Genomic DNA, 17083 nt, shown 5'->3' with positions numbered 1-17083 from the left:
GGGCGGTGCTTGCAGCTGCATGTTGTGCATCTGTCCCTAGGAAGCTATTTTAGGATGTCGGCTGGTGTAGTTGGTCACTTCGCTGGTAGATAAGTCCCGATTTGAGCCTCGCCCACTTGGGTCGGTGACGAGTCGCGGGTTCGAATCCCGCAGCTGACACACAAGGGGGTTTAGTCAACCCTTACGGCGCGCTGCCCACCTTGTTGACTTCGCCTACCTAGCGATAATAGGGAGATTGGTGCAGTTTAGGATTACGAGCATCCTAGCCAGTCGACCGTCAAGCACTACGTCGGCGGAATATAACTCGACAGCCGGTCCAGAATTCGAATCGTTAATCCGACCCCTTATCGGACCTCGCCTTTCCGATAACGCTCGTCGGCGAACCCGTCCCCTCACGATAGAAGGCGCGCAGCACGCCCTCTCGCCGCGATTCTTGCGAGCGTCTGACCACGTTACGGTCTATCCACTTGAGCGTATGGTTGAGATGTATACGCTCGACGAGAACCCCAATTAGCAGATACTACGACTTGTCGCGACAAAAAAATAGTCGAGCATCTTCTGCACATCAGCAGCATCCCACCCCTGAGGACGAATTTAAGTGCCACATTACCACACTTATCGGTAGTTCAGGCAGGGGTTGTAGCACAGACTTAGGGAGGGACAGGAGGTTTAGTAGTCATTTGGCTACAAGTTTACCTGTATAACCGCCCGACGCGGCTTAAGGGCCCGCTATATCATCTATAGCCCCTTAAGGGAGTACTTGTAGAGGTACCGAGGGTTAACACCTACGGCGTATTTAATATTATTTTTATTTTAGGATAAATAGTGCACTTGGTGTAGCAGCCCGGAGTACCTATAAATGTGTTTTACTGGCGATACGCTATGCACGCTACGGCGCACAAGAAAAGAAGCAACGCTCGGAGACCACAGCCACGCCGCAAAGGACTTGGGCTGTGTAGAGCGCAAGCTGTGTATATTAAATTTCGGTCGATAACAGTTACTTGCTACAATACCCGTTTTGTTAAGGAGCGGCGACTTGAAATAGAAGATGGAATCCCAATTCTGTGCCAAGTCCTCAGGACTGGGAGACTGAAAGTTAACACTGATTCCAGAAGAACAGCCTGGAAGCTAGCACAGGGCTAGGCGGTCTTCAAAGTCAAGCTTCTGATGTCGGATAAATCTGCACGCAGATTTGGTACCAGACTTGGAATACTTTCTGTCTATCAGTCGAACAGCGCACATGCGCGCGAACAGCTAGTTGGAGACTTGTGATGGCCAAGCCAGCTGCTCTTCCTCTATAATTATGACTATTGAAGCGAGCTGGTCGTTGTGTGTTCTTATTTAATATAGCTCTTCATAATGATTCGAGGCTTACTGGTCAGTCACTACAAGAAAAGCATTCCACCAACTATATTCGATGCTCACAGTCAGTAAGCTTCGCTAATACAAACTTGCAGTGGTAATTATTCATTTGACTTGGCACGCCCATGTTGAGCGTGTTAAAACAAAAATGGCAACTCAAAAGCTAGCCCTGACAAAGCTAGTCAATATGTCGTGGGGCTGCGATCTTATACGGGCGAGGCTGTTATATACGGTGGTTATCCGTAGCGCGATCGCCTTCGGGGCGACTGCGTGGCATACTATAAGTGAGGAACCGGCAGGGCCAGCTAAGAGCCTGATGGGGATACAGAACGAGTGCCTCCGGGTAGTCTGTGGCGCCCACAAAGCGACGCCGGTTCGCCACCTGGAAGCAGAAGCAGCAATCCCGCCACTAGACCTCTATCTTTGTGCCCGGGCTGCTAAGTTTGAAGAACGGCTACGGCTTAGCGGGAAGAGAAATCTGCTTCGCAGCGCGAGCGCTAAAGCGTCACATATACTCCGGCAGGATAGGCCGGCGAAGAGGAAGCAGGCGTCGCAGCTACTCCGACCGGCAGGGTACACTATGGAGAAGGAGGCCCGGGGCTCCGAGTGGATGAGTGAGGAAAAGGAGGTCCCGGCTGCCCTCCTCGGCCACTGGAGGAAGAGATGGCTCACCGGAGCAGAGCATCACGATCGCCAGCGACGCGCTATCGCCGAGGAACCGGAGGGCCCTTCGATGCAGATACCGAAAGGGGGCAAGTATTTCGGCCTGAACCGACTGGAGGCGTCTACGCTGTGCCAGATCAGGACGGAAAAAATAGGACTAGCAGCCTTCTTATTCAAGACAGGGGCTTTTGGCGTGTACTCGCCGCTATGCCGCTGTGGCGATGCCCCTGAGACGGCAGAGCACGTAATCCTCTTTTGCGGGCTGTTGGAAGGACCGAGGGAACGATTACGGGCCGCCATCGCACCACGGCCACTATACTCTCGCAGAGACCTCGCAACGGCAACAGGAGAACCAGTAGTTAGTGGGACTATTGTAAGGTGGCTGCTAGGGACGGGTCGGACAGCTTCAAGGCCCAGATAGCATCGATCTTCTCAGGGGGGACTTTGTTGGTAGGTTGAGAACCAACGTAGTATGGTACTGGACGCAACGCAGTCGCCAATAGGGCGAACCGACGACGCAGCGTATGTATTTAGTCCAGCCATTAGGGCACGGTTTGACATACGGGAGTACTAGCAGAGGTACCGGGGGCTTCGAGCCTACGGCGTATTTAATAATAATAATAATAATCATTTGACTTATATAGCGCGATGTGGCTACGCTGCAAACAACCAAGCACAGTTTCATTTCATACGATCGCTATTTGGAGCGTTTTATAGATGCGCGGAATATGTTGAATTTCTGATTGTTGCTTCAGTTACGCTATTTATATTGTGTGTCCTAGCGAATGAAGTCTTAATCTAGGTCAGACACCATGGTAATTCAAGTTCCAGAAAAAATGCAGTGGTCACAACGGAGTAACAGGTTGTCTCCAGCTATTTAGACCCATAACATGCCAAGTCACTGTTCTCTGGTCAAGTTTTTGTTTAAGTCCACTATGTAGGTTAGTCAGTGTCACATGGAACTCGAAGCCCACGTTTTGTCAAGGAGCGAAAGTTGGAACTTGAATGAGGAATTTCTTAAAAGGTGGTGACCTAACATGATATGAAGTTAGCAGTAGCAGAGCAGAAAACAATAACTGAACCTAACACGATATGGTAACAAAATTAAAATAGCAGCTGGCAGAAGAGCAAAAAGATGAATTTATGCACTAGCCGCGAATCGAACGCGGGGCCCATCGAGGTTGAATGGCAACGATGGATTTTACCACTAAACCACTAGTGCTGCTTGTGGGAGAGTTAGACGTCTGCCAATTGAATAGTAAATTAATTGCGAAAGGAGCACTATAACGCATAACTTTTGCTGCAGAATGCATTTCCAAGGGTGTTTGCACTGTGCCCGGAATCCACTTAGGGCACAGGAATCCGGAGCTGTCAGGCGGGTTCTGTCGGATATGACGTAGCGTATAATCGCAGTGATTAATCAGCTAATTGGCACTGTGGCAGAGTGGTCTAATGCGCAAGACTCGAATGAAGTTATTCATTAAGTGATCTTGTTCTTTCGGGAGCAGCGGTTCGAATCCGCTCAGTGTCGATCTGCGGCAGGCTAGATTAAATTTTGTTTTATTTTTTGACTCCACGGTGTATGCGAGTAGCTCTATCTATATAGAACTTCTCGTCAAGCTTAAAAATGGCGGTTAGACCCACTGATAAAGTCTGTTTATCATTGTTCCGGTATTTCCGAATGGTAGTAATTTGCGCCAAATTGTTAGTAACCTCCCTCCCCATTGAATCTGCGTGGCGTAGACCAATAATTAAATAATCAATATTTAGTCCACACATGCGTAATCTTATACATCATCGCGAATCGAGTATAATCCCGCGATAAATTGACGGAATCGGATAACGTCATGTTCAGACGTATGATTGTCCGCCGACGATGGGTGTAATTGACAAATTGGCGTTTAAGGCCGTGTCTCAGCAATATGTCCAGCTGTTGCTGGCTTCACAACAACTTACTGGCATCGTTATTCAAGAACTGGCCACTCAACCACTGCCTCGTCGTCGCCATTGGCCGAGGAGTCTTCATCCTCGTTATCCTCTCCATCTTCTGGCACTGGATGTTTCGTTGAATACTTTCTAAGCGTATATCCAAACATTGACAGATAATTGACCCACAGGTCAAGCGATTGGTCAAACCGCCTTTTTTATTAGTCTCGACGAGTACATTCGTATTATTAATGCCCACTCTTAGTCGTGAATAATCGCTCAAATACTGATGTATTTACTAGTCTTTTCAAGTCCTGAAGAGGAAAAAATTAAGTAATTTGTACACACATCACACAGCACCAACCGTGGAATACCTATTTCGTCTTCTTGATAAACTCCTCTGTGCGGCTTGAGACATAGGCAGAAAATTATGTAATCACAAGGTAGCCATCTCTCGATATCTGAGCTGTCCCCTGTTGTCGTCCCCTCCTTTCCCAGGTCACTTGCTCCTTTCATGATCGGCGGCGAGCCCCAGCACCAGTCGGTCCGCATTGGCCGCTCCAAATTAGAGACCAATGACTACTACGTATATTGCCCTGCTCATCATACGTGCAGCTGAATTCCACATGAGCCAGAGCTTCTGCCCAGCACCACAGTAACTGAGCCCCAAACTCCTCTTTATCAAATTTGCCCCCGTCGCCCGGATGCAGGAGTTTTTAGACAGAGAGATGTATGCTTCCGACGTGCGTATATCCGACTCGGCGAAACGCGTATATGTCCTCAGCATTGCGGGATTCTCCTCGATTCTCCCGTTTTCTGCCCTGCTCATGAAGGCAATCCGGCCCTCCTTGGCGACTATCAGATCTTATAACTACCAAAAATACCTCATTCTAATACGAGTGGGTCCCTCGTCTTTTGACGGTTATTTGGTCCAACAGCGACTAGTCCACATGACTTCACTGTACTTCAGTCCGTACATGCTTTGATACATCGCCACGTAGCAAGTCTCTATGACTGGGCCCTGGTAATTCGTGCCTCATTGCGAATTTGAGTAGGTGATGGGGATGATTTTGGTGTAATCTTGTCTGACAAGTACGGATCTCGACTTCATTTTGAAGGTTCGCAAGCTTCGCGCAAGCTGAGACAACTCGACATCGTAACATTCGGTAACATTAACGTAGCTTCGGCACCAGAAACCTCAATGGGTGATATCTTCTGGGTCCGCCTGTTATCATTTTATGGAGGAACAGAGTATCAACGTCTAGGTGTGCCGAGTGCATTACCGGGAGTCTTGGGCAGGGTATTCGGTATGATTCCAGACGTAGAATTGCCTGCATTGGATTCGTTCGTACTTGCTTGGTGAATGGCCATATGACTTTCGGCAAACAAGAGCGACGCGGGACGGCGGGAGGCAGTGGATTGTAGCCCATTGCTTGTTACCCGGTTCCTCTGGGGGAGATGAGCAATCATTATGCGGAGCTTAGGTGGAAATGCAGAAACACTGACATTCTGGGCTGGCGATTTGTGTTTGTGACTTGGATTTCCATGAGAGCTGATCTTCAGAAGCCGGTAGTTCAGCTATGGCGTGACGAAAAGGCCGGTGATGATTGGTTGTGGTGCGTATTGCTTTGTGCAGGTGGATGAGTGACAAGATCAATGTGGCAGTTGAGTTGCGCTTTATGAGCCATACAGGCGGAGTCGAGGCGATAAAGGCATGCCCACCGCCTCAGTTCTGGGCGACAGGTATTTATATGAAAAGGCCGGATTTTGGTTTTGGCGAAGCTTGATGGAAATGTGACTCTCGTCGAGGGGTCCTGAGGCTGATTCCTTTATTGGTTCTCGTGGCGTGGAGTATTCAAGGTAAATCCTTCAATAGACTCAGGTTCTAGGCAGTATATTCTTGAGGGACAGCACATCTTATTTCGAAAATTTCCAACGGTCCCCGGCGCCCTGTCCGTATCTCACGGTTAGGGACCAACCAACCGTGAATTTCTTTCCTGGACACAATTTCTGTCATTTAGTTACCTCGTCTCCTCGCCGGAGGTAAACCGAAAAGGCTGCATCATGGCAAATAACGCACGGATGCCGCCGCCAATCATCTATCTCACTATGAAAGCTATTGGGAACTGGATCAACGGGCTCATTTATGAGTGTAGATTGTCTCAGAACAGACTTTAAATCTAGTAAATAAAACCAGGAACAAGTACTGCGTCCAAGGAGCTTTAAGTCAAAGAGCAGGCACCCAACCCACCAGTTTCACGTAACTATTACAACTGGTCTTTGCACAGTGTACCGAATCCCTATGGTTACAGGGGTTATGGATCCTCCTACAACTTGTTGGCTAGACACTATTTTCTGTCATTCCAACAGAGCCATTGGAGAAGGCCTTCTCAACATGAAGATGGCGAAAGCAAAAAAATAAAAAAATAAAAATAACGTATGCACATATTTAACCTCTACCATAACCTAGTACAAGCACCAACAGTCTTCAACTGATCTGTAGACAAGATGATAGCTAGACCCTAGCTGTTACCGTTCATGTATACGCAACGCCCTTATTATATGACGCTGCGATTTGCAGGTTTAAGTGACCAATTGAACGCCAGTACTAAAGGGCAGATATGCGGCTTGTTTTTGAAGGGTTACTACTAGGGATGCAACCAATTATGTAGCTCCACGGGGAACAAGTTTACCGCAGATCTTATGCCTGATGGTGCCCGATCATTATGGTTGGGGGTTGTCCCAAATAGACAACACCTCTACAATAAATCCAAACCCCAATAATTTCGCGATAATCATCAAGTATCCTAACGATGCGATCAAACATTTCCAGCTTGTAGCGAGTTTAGGATGGCCTGGGTTTGACCCATATGCATCATCTGCCAGCCTAGAAGATGCAAGATTTCAATTACACCGAGTACCTGATTACTAGCGTGGACAGCGTTAGTCTTCGAAGGAAAGCCCAGTGTATCTTCTGTCAGGCTTCAGTGTGGTAGTCATGACCCGAAGGGATCGCCCGTTAATGGTGTGCCTCTCGGGGGTTTCCCGATAAGACCGTTATCATTCGCTCTTGGAGACATTAAAAACCACCAGCACTGACAAGATCAGCATATTGTCAACTGCAATTTTGTGAGTGCTGAACCTAGGTTAGTGCTAGACGCATCACGCCTTGGCGAGTCGGAGTTGTTGGAGTTGCTGCACCACAACCACGGTGTGAAGTCAAATCCCGAGACGGCAGAAGATGGGATGGCAATCTCCAAAAAGCAGTTAGACATGCAGCCACGAGGGCTTCTGGCGAGACAATGACGACATGGCACCGGAGGATGATGGTGATTGGACCAAGCCGGGTTCTGTTATGGCCTAGAACACGCGAAAGACCCCTTCTCGGCTTCGGCCCAGGTACTTGCCTACTTCGCATCCTTGCAAAACTTTGCTCAAGTGACGTTTCTCAGTGGTTGAGTACACCGAGGTCACCAAAAGACAGGGGCTTTTCAGTGGGGAACATGGGGGGTTCGCCGCCGTATCGGCCAGCGTTTGCGACCAGCAGCTGGAGCTGAATTTAGAGAAGCTCGCGAAGACGAGAGCAGAGCAACAGCCGCAGTTCAAGCGGCGCCAGGGCATCTTTTGAATTTGTCTGCGTGTTCCACCCTTTTGTCAAATTCTCCGCAAACTTTCTCGTTCCCCGGCGCGAGTCAACGATACCGACACGAATCATAGCCAATCTGAAACACACGGACAGCTTGGGCCGAGAGGTGCTGCAATAAGGTTCCCTCGTTGACATCTTTCTGTGGGGTATTGATGATCTAGTGGCGCTGAAAAAGTTCTTGCGACAAGTACACAAGGGTCGCGCCCAGAACTTTTTTTTTTGCTGCCTTGCCGAACAACGTACACGACACTCGATCCCTCCAGAACGAGGCTGCTCCGTACCAAACCACGTCTGACGACGAACCGATCAACAAACTAGCCCTTCGCGCAGATCATTCCATTCTTGGCCGCCCTTTCTCGAGTCGCTCCTTATTGTTAATTTTCGTCGTGTCCGAACCGAGGCCACTTGGGACTCGTCGGTTGCAGATACCTCCGAACCTAATCAGACTTCTCCAGGCCCGGCCCGCATTTCATCGCGTTCAAGTGCAGCACGCAGTGAGCGGGCAGTGCAGGACCTGAATGACCGCCTAGAGCGCCGCGACAGACAGACTGCATCTGTATTCGGATCCCCTCTGCACCCCGGCACTTCTTCCAAGAGGACTATTCGCGACTCATCACATGCCGACCGCGGAGTTCCACCGATTTAGCAGCGCGACAACGGTCCATTATGGAGAACGTCGTTGGAGAAGACAACTGGCTTGCCTACGTCGAGGAGCAGAGCCGCCATGCATACGACCTTGAGTCGCGTGTCAAGGTGGTCGAGCTCTTCAAGCAGGCCATCGTCTCCGAGCCCGGCAGCTTGAAGATCTGGCTGGCCTACTGCGAGTGGTTCTGGTCCCTCTTCACCGACTGCCAGAGCAACGAGGCGGGCTGGCCCGAGGAGGAGCAGCAGCTGGGCCGCGAGCTTTTTACCTTCGACGCCGCCTTGAGCCTCTGGAGCGAGGGCTACGAGTCCATCAAGTACCGATTGAACGACAGTCACGAGTTCTGGAACCGCTGGGTGTCGATAGAACAAGAGCAACTGGCCAGAACCCGTACCCCAGTTGGCGTCAGGCGCATATCCCACCTCTTCCGCGACCGCCTCCAGGTCCCCCACGCCACCTGGGACAACACGTCGCAGATGTTCTCCAGCTTCCTCAGCACGTACAACAATGCGGCCTACGAGTCCGAATTCAAGGAGGTCACCGCCCTCGCCAAGGACTCCAAAGACGCATACGAGCTACGAGAACCCTTCGAGTTGAAGCTGAACAGAGCCGCCAGGTCGGGCGACGTGGAGGCTCACAAGGCCATCATGAAAGAATACTTGGACTGGGAGATGGCACAGAACAGGAAGACCCCCAAGACCGCGACGCTCGCCACGCAGCTCTGTGTTGGTCTCTATTCGAGGGCGCTGACGGGCGTGTTTGCGTTCGAGGACGAAATTTGGACCAACTACGTCGTCTACCTCTCTACCATGCACGGCATCGTCAAGAGTGGCCAGGCCCAACACTACCTGCCCGACATGCTGGGCATCTTGAAGAGAGCCGTGTCCCACTGCCCCTGGTCGGGCACACTCTGGAGTCGTTACATCCTGTGCGCAGAAGAGACGGGCTGGGCTTTCCACGATGTTGAGCACATCAAACACACCGCCACAAACGCGAAAGCGCTCGACAAGAATGGCATGACGGGTGTGCTCGAGATGTACGCTGCCTGGTGCGGCTACCTCAAGCGCACAGCCATGAACCCGAACGCCCCCGAGGATGCTGTGGACATTGCCGACGTTGGCTTCTCGGCCGCATTGGAGGACGTGCAGCTCTGGGGCGAGCGCTTGTACAAGAGTGCTTACCAGGGGGACCCCAACTACCGCATCGAGCGCATCCTCATCCAGTATCTCACGGAGAAGAAGGGCGAAATCGACGCGGCGAGATCCATGTGGAACCGAATGGCCGAAAAGCCCCTTCTTGCGGATAGCTATGACTTCTGGTTGAACTACTACCTGTGGGAAATGGTCATCTTCTCGTCCCGGCCGAAGATCCGCAGTCCGACTCCGGCCAATGGTACGATGCTCGGGCGAGTTCCCACGCTGGCCACCAACGTCCTAGCTCGTGCCCTGAAGCGCAAGACCCTGGACTGGCCCGAGCGGGTCATGGAAGTATACCATCAGCATTGCAATGACAACGAGCGGCCCGAAACCCTCCACCGTGCTCTAGACGTCATCCACAAGACGAAAAGAACCGTGGCAAAGCGCCGCCAGCAGGAACAAGCCAACGCCGCGGCCGCATACGCTGCGCAGACCCACGTGCAGCCAGAGGCGGCGACGGGCACCGGCACCGATGATGCCACCACGCGAGATTCACCTTCTAGCTCCAAGAGAAAACGGGGAGCTACACCCGAGGAGTCAGCACACCCTGTCACCAAGAGACCCAAAAATGCTGAAGTGAACGGCGCTGACGCAGCGACCAATGAACAGAACCTGAAGCGCGACCGAGAAAACACGAGCGTTCTTGTCACCAACCTGCCTGGAGACGTGACCTCAACTGCTGTGCGAAAGTACTTCAAGGAGTACGGACACATCCAATCCGCAACCATGCACAAGGAGGCTGGAAATGCCGCCAATGGCTCCGATCAAGCCACTGCCACCGCTCTGATCGAATTCAGCTTGCCCGAGGAAGCCCAATCAGCTCTGCTTCGTGACGGTAAATACTTTGGCCGGTCGCAGATTGGCGTCGAACCGGGTACTGGCCTCACTCTCTATGTCACCAATTACCCGCCTGCAGCCGACGAAGACTACATCCGCAACTTGTTCAAACATTGTGGCGGCATTCTCAGCATTCGCCTGCCTTCTTTGAAGTATAACACTCACCGTCGCTTCTGCTACATTTCATTCGTGGACCAGGCGGCAGCCGCCAAGGGCTCAGAGTTGGATGGCAAGTTGCTGGAAGGAAAATACAAGCTGGTGTCCCAGTATTCCAACCCTTCACGCAAAAAGACGCGCGAGGGCGCAACCGCAGAAGGCCGCGAAATCCGCATCAAGAATCTCGACCCCAAGGCCAGCGAGGGTGACATCCGGAGCCTGCTCCAGAAGTACGGCATGGTGCAGAGCGTCAATGTCCTCAAGAATATCGGCGGCACCAACGTTGGTCTTGCGTACGCCGTTTTTGAGACGAAAGGACAGGCGGAGAGTGCGGTCGACCTCGACAAGGCCAACATGAACGGACGCATCTTGGATGTCGAACTGACGAAGGAGACCAACTTCAAACCTTTTGCTACTTCGAAAGGTGACTCGCCATCCGCCGCTTCGAGTCCTGCACCGTCGGCCGATGTCGCAATGGCGGAGGGAGACACGTCCAACAAGCCCAGCAGCCGGGAGATCCAGGATCGAACCATGGCGTTGCTGAACGTCCCCGACACGGTTAATGACGCTCGAATTCGCGCCTTTGCGGAAAAGCACGGCGACATCGTGAAGATCGTCCTGCGTCCCGATCACCAGGGAGCCATTGTGGAGTACGCAGATGCCGCAACCGTCGGCCGCGCTATGCTTGCGCTGGATGGGTATGAGATTGTGCCAGGGCGGAAGCTGCGGACCGGATTGGTGGCCGACCTGTTCAAGACCAAGGCAGAGCAGAAGATGGACAGGATTGTACCAACAGGTGGATCCAAGAATGGTGGCAACCCGAGATTCATGCCGCCACCCCTGACGATCAGACGGCCTGCGCTCGGCGGCGGCGGAAAACGGGGCGGGAGGCACGGACTGGGTTTCGTGGCGGCCAAGAAACCAGACGAGGCAGGGGTCAAGGAGGCCCCTGTGAATGGGACGGCTGAGGCAGTCAAGCCGAAAAGTAATGCCGAGTTCAAGGCCATGTTCCTTAGCGGACAAGGTGATGTTAAAAAGGATGTAAACGGTGGTTCCTGAGGGGGAGCAGAGTTTGGAGAGCGGTAATGATGCAAGAAATTGAAGGAGGCAAGGGGATGATGACCCGGATGTGGCTCAAATGTTATTCCAACAAAATTATACCCGCCCGCACCTGCATGAAGGAGAAGATATGATGCAGGAGAGCCCAAAGATACATTTGGGCTGGCTGGCAAAGAAATGGAAACGGAATTTGGAAAGGAGTAACGGACATGATGCATGACAGGTTTCTTTCATTTGCATTGCTTTTTGCCCTAACCCGGCTGGTGGCGTTTGAGGCAGAGCTGGTTGCCCTATTCGACGATGATGGTCGCAAAGCCGCCATCGGGGATGGCATTGCTCAGAGGTGTCGTGATTGATAGTGAACTGTTAATAGTGTGTCCAGCATTTTTATAATATGTGTCTACTCGTCATCAGGTTGTGGTTCGAGAAAGGCGATTTGATTTCCTACCGTAAGTGACGCATGGTGTTTATAGATAGAAATGCAAGTGTAGGAAACTTCAATGGGTGGCAGGGACAAAATATATCCGCACGCAAGTAATCTTTAGACGGAAACTTGCAACTGCGTAAGTGCATTACTTTTGGGCTTCCCGCTGAAGTTGATGTACATGCTTCAAATTTATCACAACCATCGTCGTGACATGTGCTCGATGGGAAGGAAGTTTGGTTTTCCTATGAACACCTTAGTCCAGCTCTCAGCCATATACATAGTCGATACATCAGACCAGGTTTTAGTTCACGAGCTTCACATGCGTATTTCTGCCTGCTCCAAGCTGACCTGTCAAAGTCCAAGTAGCAAGCGTCGGGGAAATCAATCCCTCCTTACGCAATGTACTTCGAACTACGCGTCGTCTGTCTTTTTGGCGCTGGGAGGAGGGGCGGAAACGGGGAACGAAGCGATGTATTGGGGTAGTAAGGAGATACCAAAAGAACACACGACGCACTAGGGTAGGATCATCAAGTTGCACTTGGTTCACTACTATGTATTATTGAGCTGCCATATATCATTATCCTAGTTCGATGTTTATCCTTTACCTCCGTGTTACGGGATAGTGTCGTAGAGACTTCCAGGAGGAACGTAAGAGCTTGTTGGGCCGGGAAGAAACATATATGCTCAGATACGGCCACGATCAAAAGTGTCAATGCGCGAGTTTCGTGGTTCTAAATTGAGTCTATTAGTCGACTACCTCGACTTGCCTCAATACCAGGCTTCTTCTAGCATCTCATGCCAGGAAAGGAGAGATCTAGCTCTAGCTCTAGCTCTAGCTCCAGCATGATGCATCTGTCTATCTCCCCAAGAGCACTATTGGATTCCATCTTTCTTCTCAAGTACGCTGGTGGGTCTATATACCGACTTACTTACACACCACCGCCCTTCCCTCCTTTATTTCCTGTCATACCCCGATGTAGACAAGACAAGAGAAACGCAAAGGCCAGAAACATCAAACCCGACCCACAATCTGTCCCTGCGTGAAGATGCGCTGCCACACATCAAGCCACTTCTCCTGCTGCGTCGTGAGCAGCTTACCGGGCATCTTGAATGACTTCGTCAAGACGTCGCGGAGTCGGGTTCGCAACACCTTCAGGACGAGTAAAGTCTTCCAGTCAGGAACGCTGAAGCGGGCGCGGTTGCCGTCGAGGACGAGGACGCCGGCGTACATCTGAGAGGGTTTGTTAGTCGTTATTTCGACGAGTGTCGAGGGAAGCGAGGTCGGGGGTCGTGATGAATAACATGTTAAGAGGAGAGAAGGTAAACGGAAAGGAATAATTACATCAACCTTGACATCGCCACAGAGCAGTGCGATGGCGAAGTTATCAACGGCCGTTGTCTCGTGAGCATTAAGGAATCTGCAAACGCTTAGATTTTAGTCTTTCACCAGATCAATCACCAACATGACTTACTGTTTGGCCTGCATAATGTGGTAGTAGCTCAGCCATTTCAGCTCCCGTTGCCCCTTGTTGACACTACTAGGGTGCAGACTGATGCTCTGGTTGTTGCCCACGTTCCTCCACCCCTTACCCTCGCGCACCAACAGCTTAGGGTAGAAGCTCCACGCAATGACCGACGCGGCGATGACATCATTATCTGAATTGATGTTGACTCGCTGAGGCAGCTCGAAGAACTGGCGTCTTCGGCTTGCGTAGCGCATGCGGTTTAGGGTCCGTCTTTCGTCGTCCGTTAACTGCAGGAAGCCCGAGTCGACGAGCGAAACGATTAGCTGGCCTTTAAGATCCTCAATGTTTGACAAGGTTTGCGGAGATAGGAAGTTCTTTTTGCAGTATTGAAAGTCGTTGTTAGTTGTCTGGCAGACCTTCTTCCATGACAGGTAAGCGTTGTAGATGGTGAGAAGATCCGAATCGCCGCGGCGGAAGGATTTGCGTGCCTGGTCAGCTTGTGTTCGCTGACCGAAAGGTGCGGAAAAGGGCGATTTGGAGGAGAGGATTGCGGCAATTGTAATGGCCATGTCAAGGCATTTGAAAATAGCACCTTGCAGGATCAGCTTGCCCAGGAAGACATCCAGGGGAAGACGAGCTAGTTGGTAGCCAAGCGGTGTCAGGTCTTCAGATGCAGTGAGGGCGCGGACGTCTACCAAGGCGTCGATGGCGCGGCGCATGTTCTTTGCAGATGGAGCATCCAGAGCTTCGCCCAAAGTTTCTTCGATCCCACCGATTTTGCAGATCTTGACGCGAATGGCCAAGTCTTGAAGAGAGAGACGCAGCATTTCCGGTGTTTGCTGGTCGCTCATGACGTTGTCATGGCGATGTTTTGTGAACATGTGGAAACAAAGACCCTCCTGAACACGGCCCGCTCTTCCTCTACGTTGCTTGGCATTGGCACGCGAGATGAAGGTATCGATCAGACGAGACAACTGCCTTCGCTCATCGAACCGCATCTCACGGTGCTTTCCGGTGTCGATAACGCAGGTGACATCAGGGATGGTGATACCCGTCTCTGCAATGTTGGTGGCAAGGACAATCTTCCTGAATCCATCGGGCGGGACGAGGAACGCACGCTCTTGGTCTTCCGTCGCGATGGTCGAGTGTAGCGGGAATATCTCCCAGCCCCTTTGGAAGTAGGGGTCGCCAAGTAGAATATCGTTAAGCGTCCTGATTTCAGCAATACCCGGCAAAAAGACGAGAATTGCCTTGCTGTAGTTGATAAGACTGGGGTCTGCCGATATTCTGCCAATCAGCTGCGCTATGAGGTCGAACTCGATTTGGTACTCGTCCATTTGAGCCAGAGTGTTTCGTGTTCTGGTCGAATACTGCCGTAGTTCTTTCACTGCGTCGCTTGTTGAGCTTGGATCAGACTCGCTCTCAGCGGGATCGTCATCGAGGTCCGTCATCTTTTCATGAGGATTTCGCTGGTCAAGTGTGTAACCAGTCAACTCGATAGCGTCCTCGAGGTATTGAACATTAACTGGAAAGGTCCGACCAGGGACATTAAGGACAGGAGCGCCGCCCATATACTTTGAGAACTTCTCCGCGTCCACAGTGGCAGACATCAGCACCACTTTGAGGTCCTTTCTCTTGATGAGGAGTTTCTTCAAGACGATTAGCAGGAAATCGGAATCGATTGTGCGTTCGTGGACCTCGTCCAGGACAAGGTGCGTGATCTCGCGAAGTTCGTTGGAACCTTCAAGCATTCGCATCACGATACCAGTCGTCGCAAATACTAATCGAGTCTCTCTCGACGTGTTGGATTCGAGACGGATTGAATATCCGACAAGTGACCTGGAACTGCCAAGATCACCCCTGCCCTCGCCTAGTTCTTCGCTGACTCGGCGAGCTAATGAAATGGCCGAGATTCGGCGTGGTTCCGTACAATAGATTTTGCATGGTCGTCCAAGAGACAGTTGGTTCTCGAGAAGGAACGAGGGGACTTGGGTACTCTTGCCACTGCAGCATTCGGTCAGTGGGATCTCGATGTAACGATGGGTTTCGCCTACCATCCGGTTTCACCGCAGATGATAACGACTTGGTTGTTTTCTACTGCGTCGAGAACTGAATGTCGAAAATGCCACATGGGCAGCTGCATTCGCGATTGCTTCGGCCGAGAGTTAGTTCTAGATCATGGTCCATCTTCCATAGGGAAACCTTACCAGCATGACGTGAAACTTGTGAGTGCTGGACTTCTGAGACCATATTCTTTGGTAATACTCGGGATCCAGCAATTGTTTTGACCTGTCTAGGCCCAAGTCGTCACCCATGTCGGCCGGATTCCGGTTAGAACCTCGGCCTCTGAAGGCGCCCTGAAGAACCACGCCATCCTCCTCTTCTTGATCTTGACGCTGCCGGACCATAGCACGCAACTCCTTGATGGCTGCTCTATCTCGAGCATCTGCTTGGCTCTTCTTAGCCTCGGAAAACTCATACCACAGATCCTTCCAGGCCACGGGCAATCGCATGAAAACCTTGTCCTCCTTGGTTGATCCAAAAATGAAGAAAAGTGCAGCTGTAGCAATATACGCCTCTGACTGCTTCGCATCAGGGGTCGCAATTGATGCCATCTTGAAGGCAAACTGCAGAGGAAACACCGAGCTCTCTAGATAAGAGATCTCAGGAGGCGAGATGAGGTCCTGTGCCTTGGACCAAAAAATCGTGACCATGTGACGGTTTGCGAATGGAGTATCAGACACAACAGCATACCTGATCTTTACAGCAGAATCCCTAGAATACGTCAGACACGAAATGATTCTGGTCCCCCCACGTTCCTTACCTTGATCGGCAGGCCTCTTCCAAGGCACGCACAGGACTCACGCCGGTCCATTTCCCGAAGTCCCGGACGAATGTCTTACCGCCGTCGGCATTGTTTATCACATTGGCTGTCTTACCAGTGTTGGGGTCAATCTCCTGAACTGGTAGACTGGCAAAGAGATCAGATAGCGATTGTTCATCGTCAGAACCTTGCTCCAAGATTTCCGCAGCCAGTTTTCGCGCCTCCTTAGTAATGTCATCATCAGATTCGTCATCCTGGGTGTCTTCGGCTTGTTCTTTGGCTTCCTCTGCCTCCTGTTTTCTTGCAGCAGCATATTCTTGTTCCAAGATGATCTTGTCAGCGCGCCATTGTTGCTCAGCAATGTGCTTGTCGAAAAGAACGTCTTGCTCTATTCGATCGATCTTTGCGACGAGCCTGGCTTCCTCCATATCTTTGGATGAAATATTGCCGTTTGTGGTTCTATTTTTCATTGGTTTGATCTTCTGGTTGGCCTGCTTCGGGCGTTGAAGATGAAAGAGCTTGGTCTTGGTCTCGAGATACGCGGGAATGAGGTCGTCAGGCTCGATATCCTCGTTGCATGTGACAACAACCTTCTTTGGCGACACGGCTCGAGGGGAGCGCTTCCCATTCCCCTGACCCTTTTGTGAACCATTGGGCTCTAGCAGTCTTGGTGTATTGGCGCCCGATGGCAGAGGGCTGTCTTGGGGTGTGTCCCTTGCTGTCGTCTTGCCCCTATGATCATAGTCCGGAAGTTCGTCTTTTGTGCACTCTCTTGCTAGCCAGTCCAAAGCCTCCTCCAAGCCCCAAATGTTTTCTTTGATAGCCCCGCTGATACTGGGTGCAATGTCCAGAACATACTGCAAAACAGCCCTCACCTT

At 51.2% G+C, this 17083-nt stretch overlaps 2 protein-coding genes and 3 non-coding genes across 5 annotated transcripts; 4 read left to right on the top strand and 1 right to left on the bottom strand.

Moving 5' to 3' along the window:
• The first annotated feature begins 56 nt into the window (after positions 1-56).
• On the top strand, positions 57-159 carry BCR38DRAFT_t364. The gene has a single exon. It is a non-coding gene; the product is annotated as a tRNA-Thr (tRNA).
• Positions 160-3169: 3010 nt separating this feature from the next.
• BCR38DRAFT_t363 lies at positions 3170-3247 on the bottom strand. Its single transcript has one exon. It is a non-coding gene; the product is annotated as a tRNA-Gly (tRNA).
• A 208-nt stretch (positions 3248-3455) lies between these two features.
• Positions 3456-3556, top strand: BCR38DRAFT_t365. The gene has a single exon. It is a non-coding gene; the product is annotated as a tRNA-Ser (tRNA).
• Positions 3557-6949: 3393 nt separating this feature from the next.
• BCR38DRAFT_414568 (uncharacterized protein) lies at positions 6950-7579 on the top strand (the record flags this gene model as incomplete). The annotated part of the gene is made up of 3 exons (XM_040858947.1): positions 6950-6976; positions 7098-7350; positions 7404-7579. 3 exons carry the CDS (start codon positions 6950-6952, stop codon positions 7577-7579), a joined length of 456 nt encoding a protein of 151 aa, XP_040710133.1.
• A 419-nt stretch (positions 7580-7998) lies between these two features.
• BCR38DRAFT_118689 (RNA recognition domain-containing protein) lies at positions 7999-11529 on the top strand. The gene has a single exon (XM_040853449.1). The coding sequence runs from the start codon at positions 8264-8266 to the stop codon at positions 11486-11488; it is 3225 nt and encodes a 1074-aa protein (XP_040710132.1). The 5' UTR covers positions 7999-8263; the 3' UTR covers positions 11489-11529.
• Positions 11530-17083: the final 5554 nt, after the last annotated feature.

Source organism: Pseudomassariella vexata (assembly GCF_002105095.1).
Source record: "Pseudomassariella vexata strain CBS 129021 chromosome Unknown BCR38scaffold_23, whole genome shotgun sequence".
In the NCBI taxonomy this organism is placed as follows: domain Eukaryota; kingdom Fungi; phylum Ascomycota; class Sordariomycetes; order Amphisphaeriales; family Pseudomassariaceae; genus Pseudomassariella; species Pseudomassariella vexata.
This window is presented reverse-complemented; position numbering and strand designations above follow the sequence as displayed.

Coding starts and splice junctions, on each gene's coding strand:
- BCR38DRAFT_118689 (XM_040853449.1), top strand. CDS start 8,264: ATGGAGAACGTCGTTGGAGAAGACAACTGGCTTGCCTACGTCGAGGAG.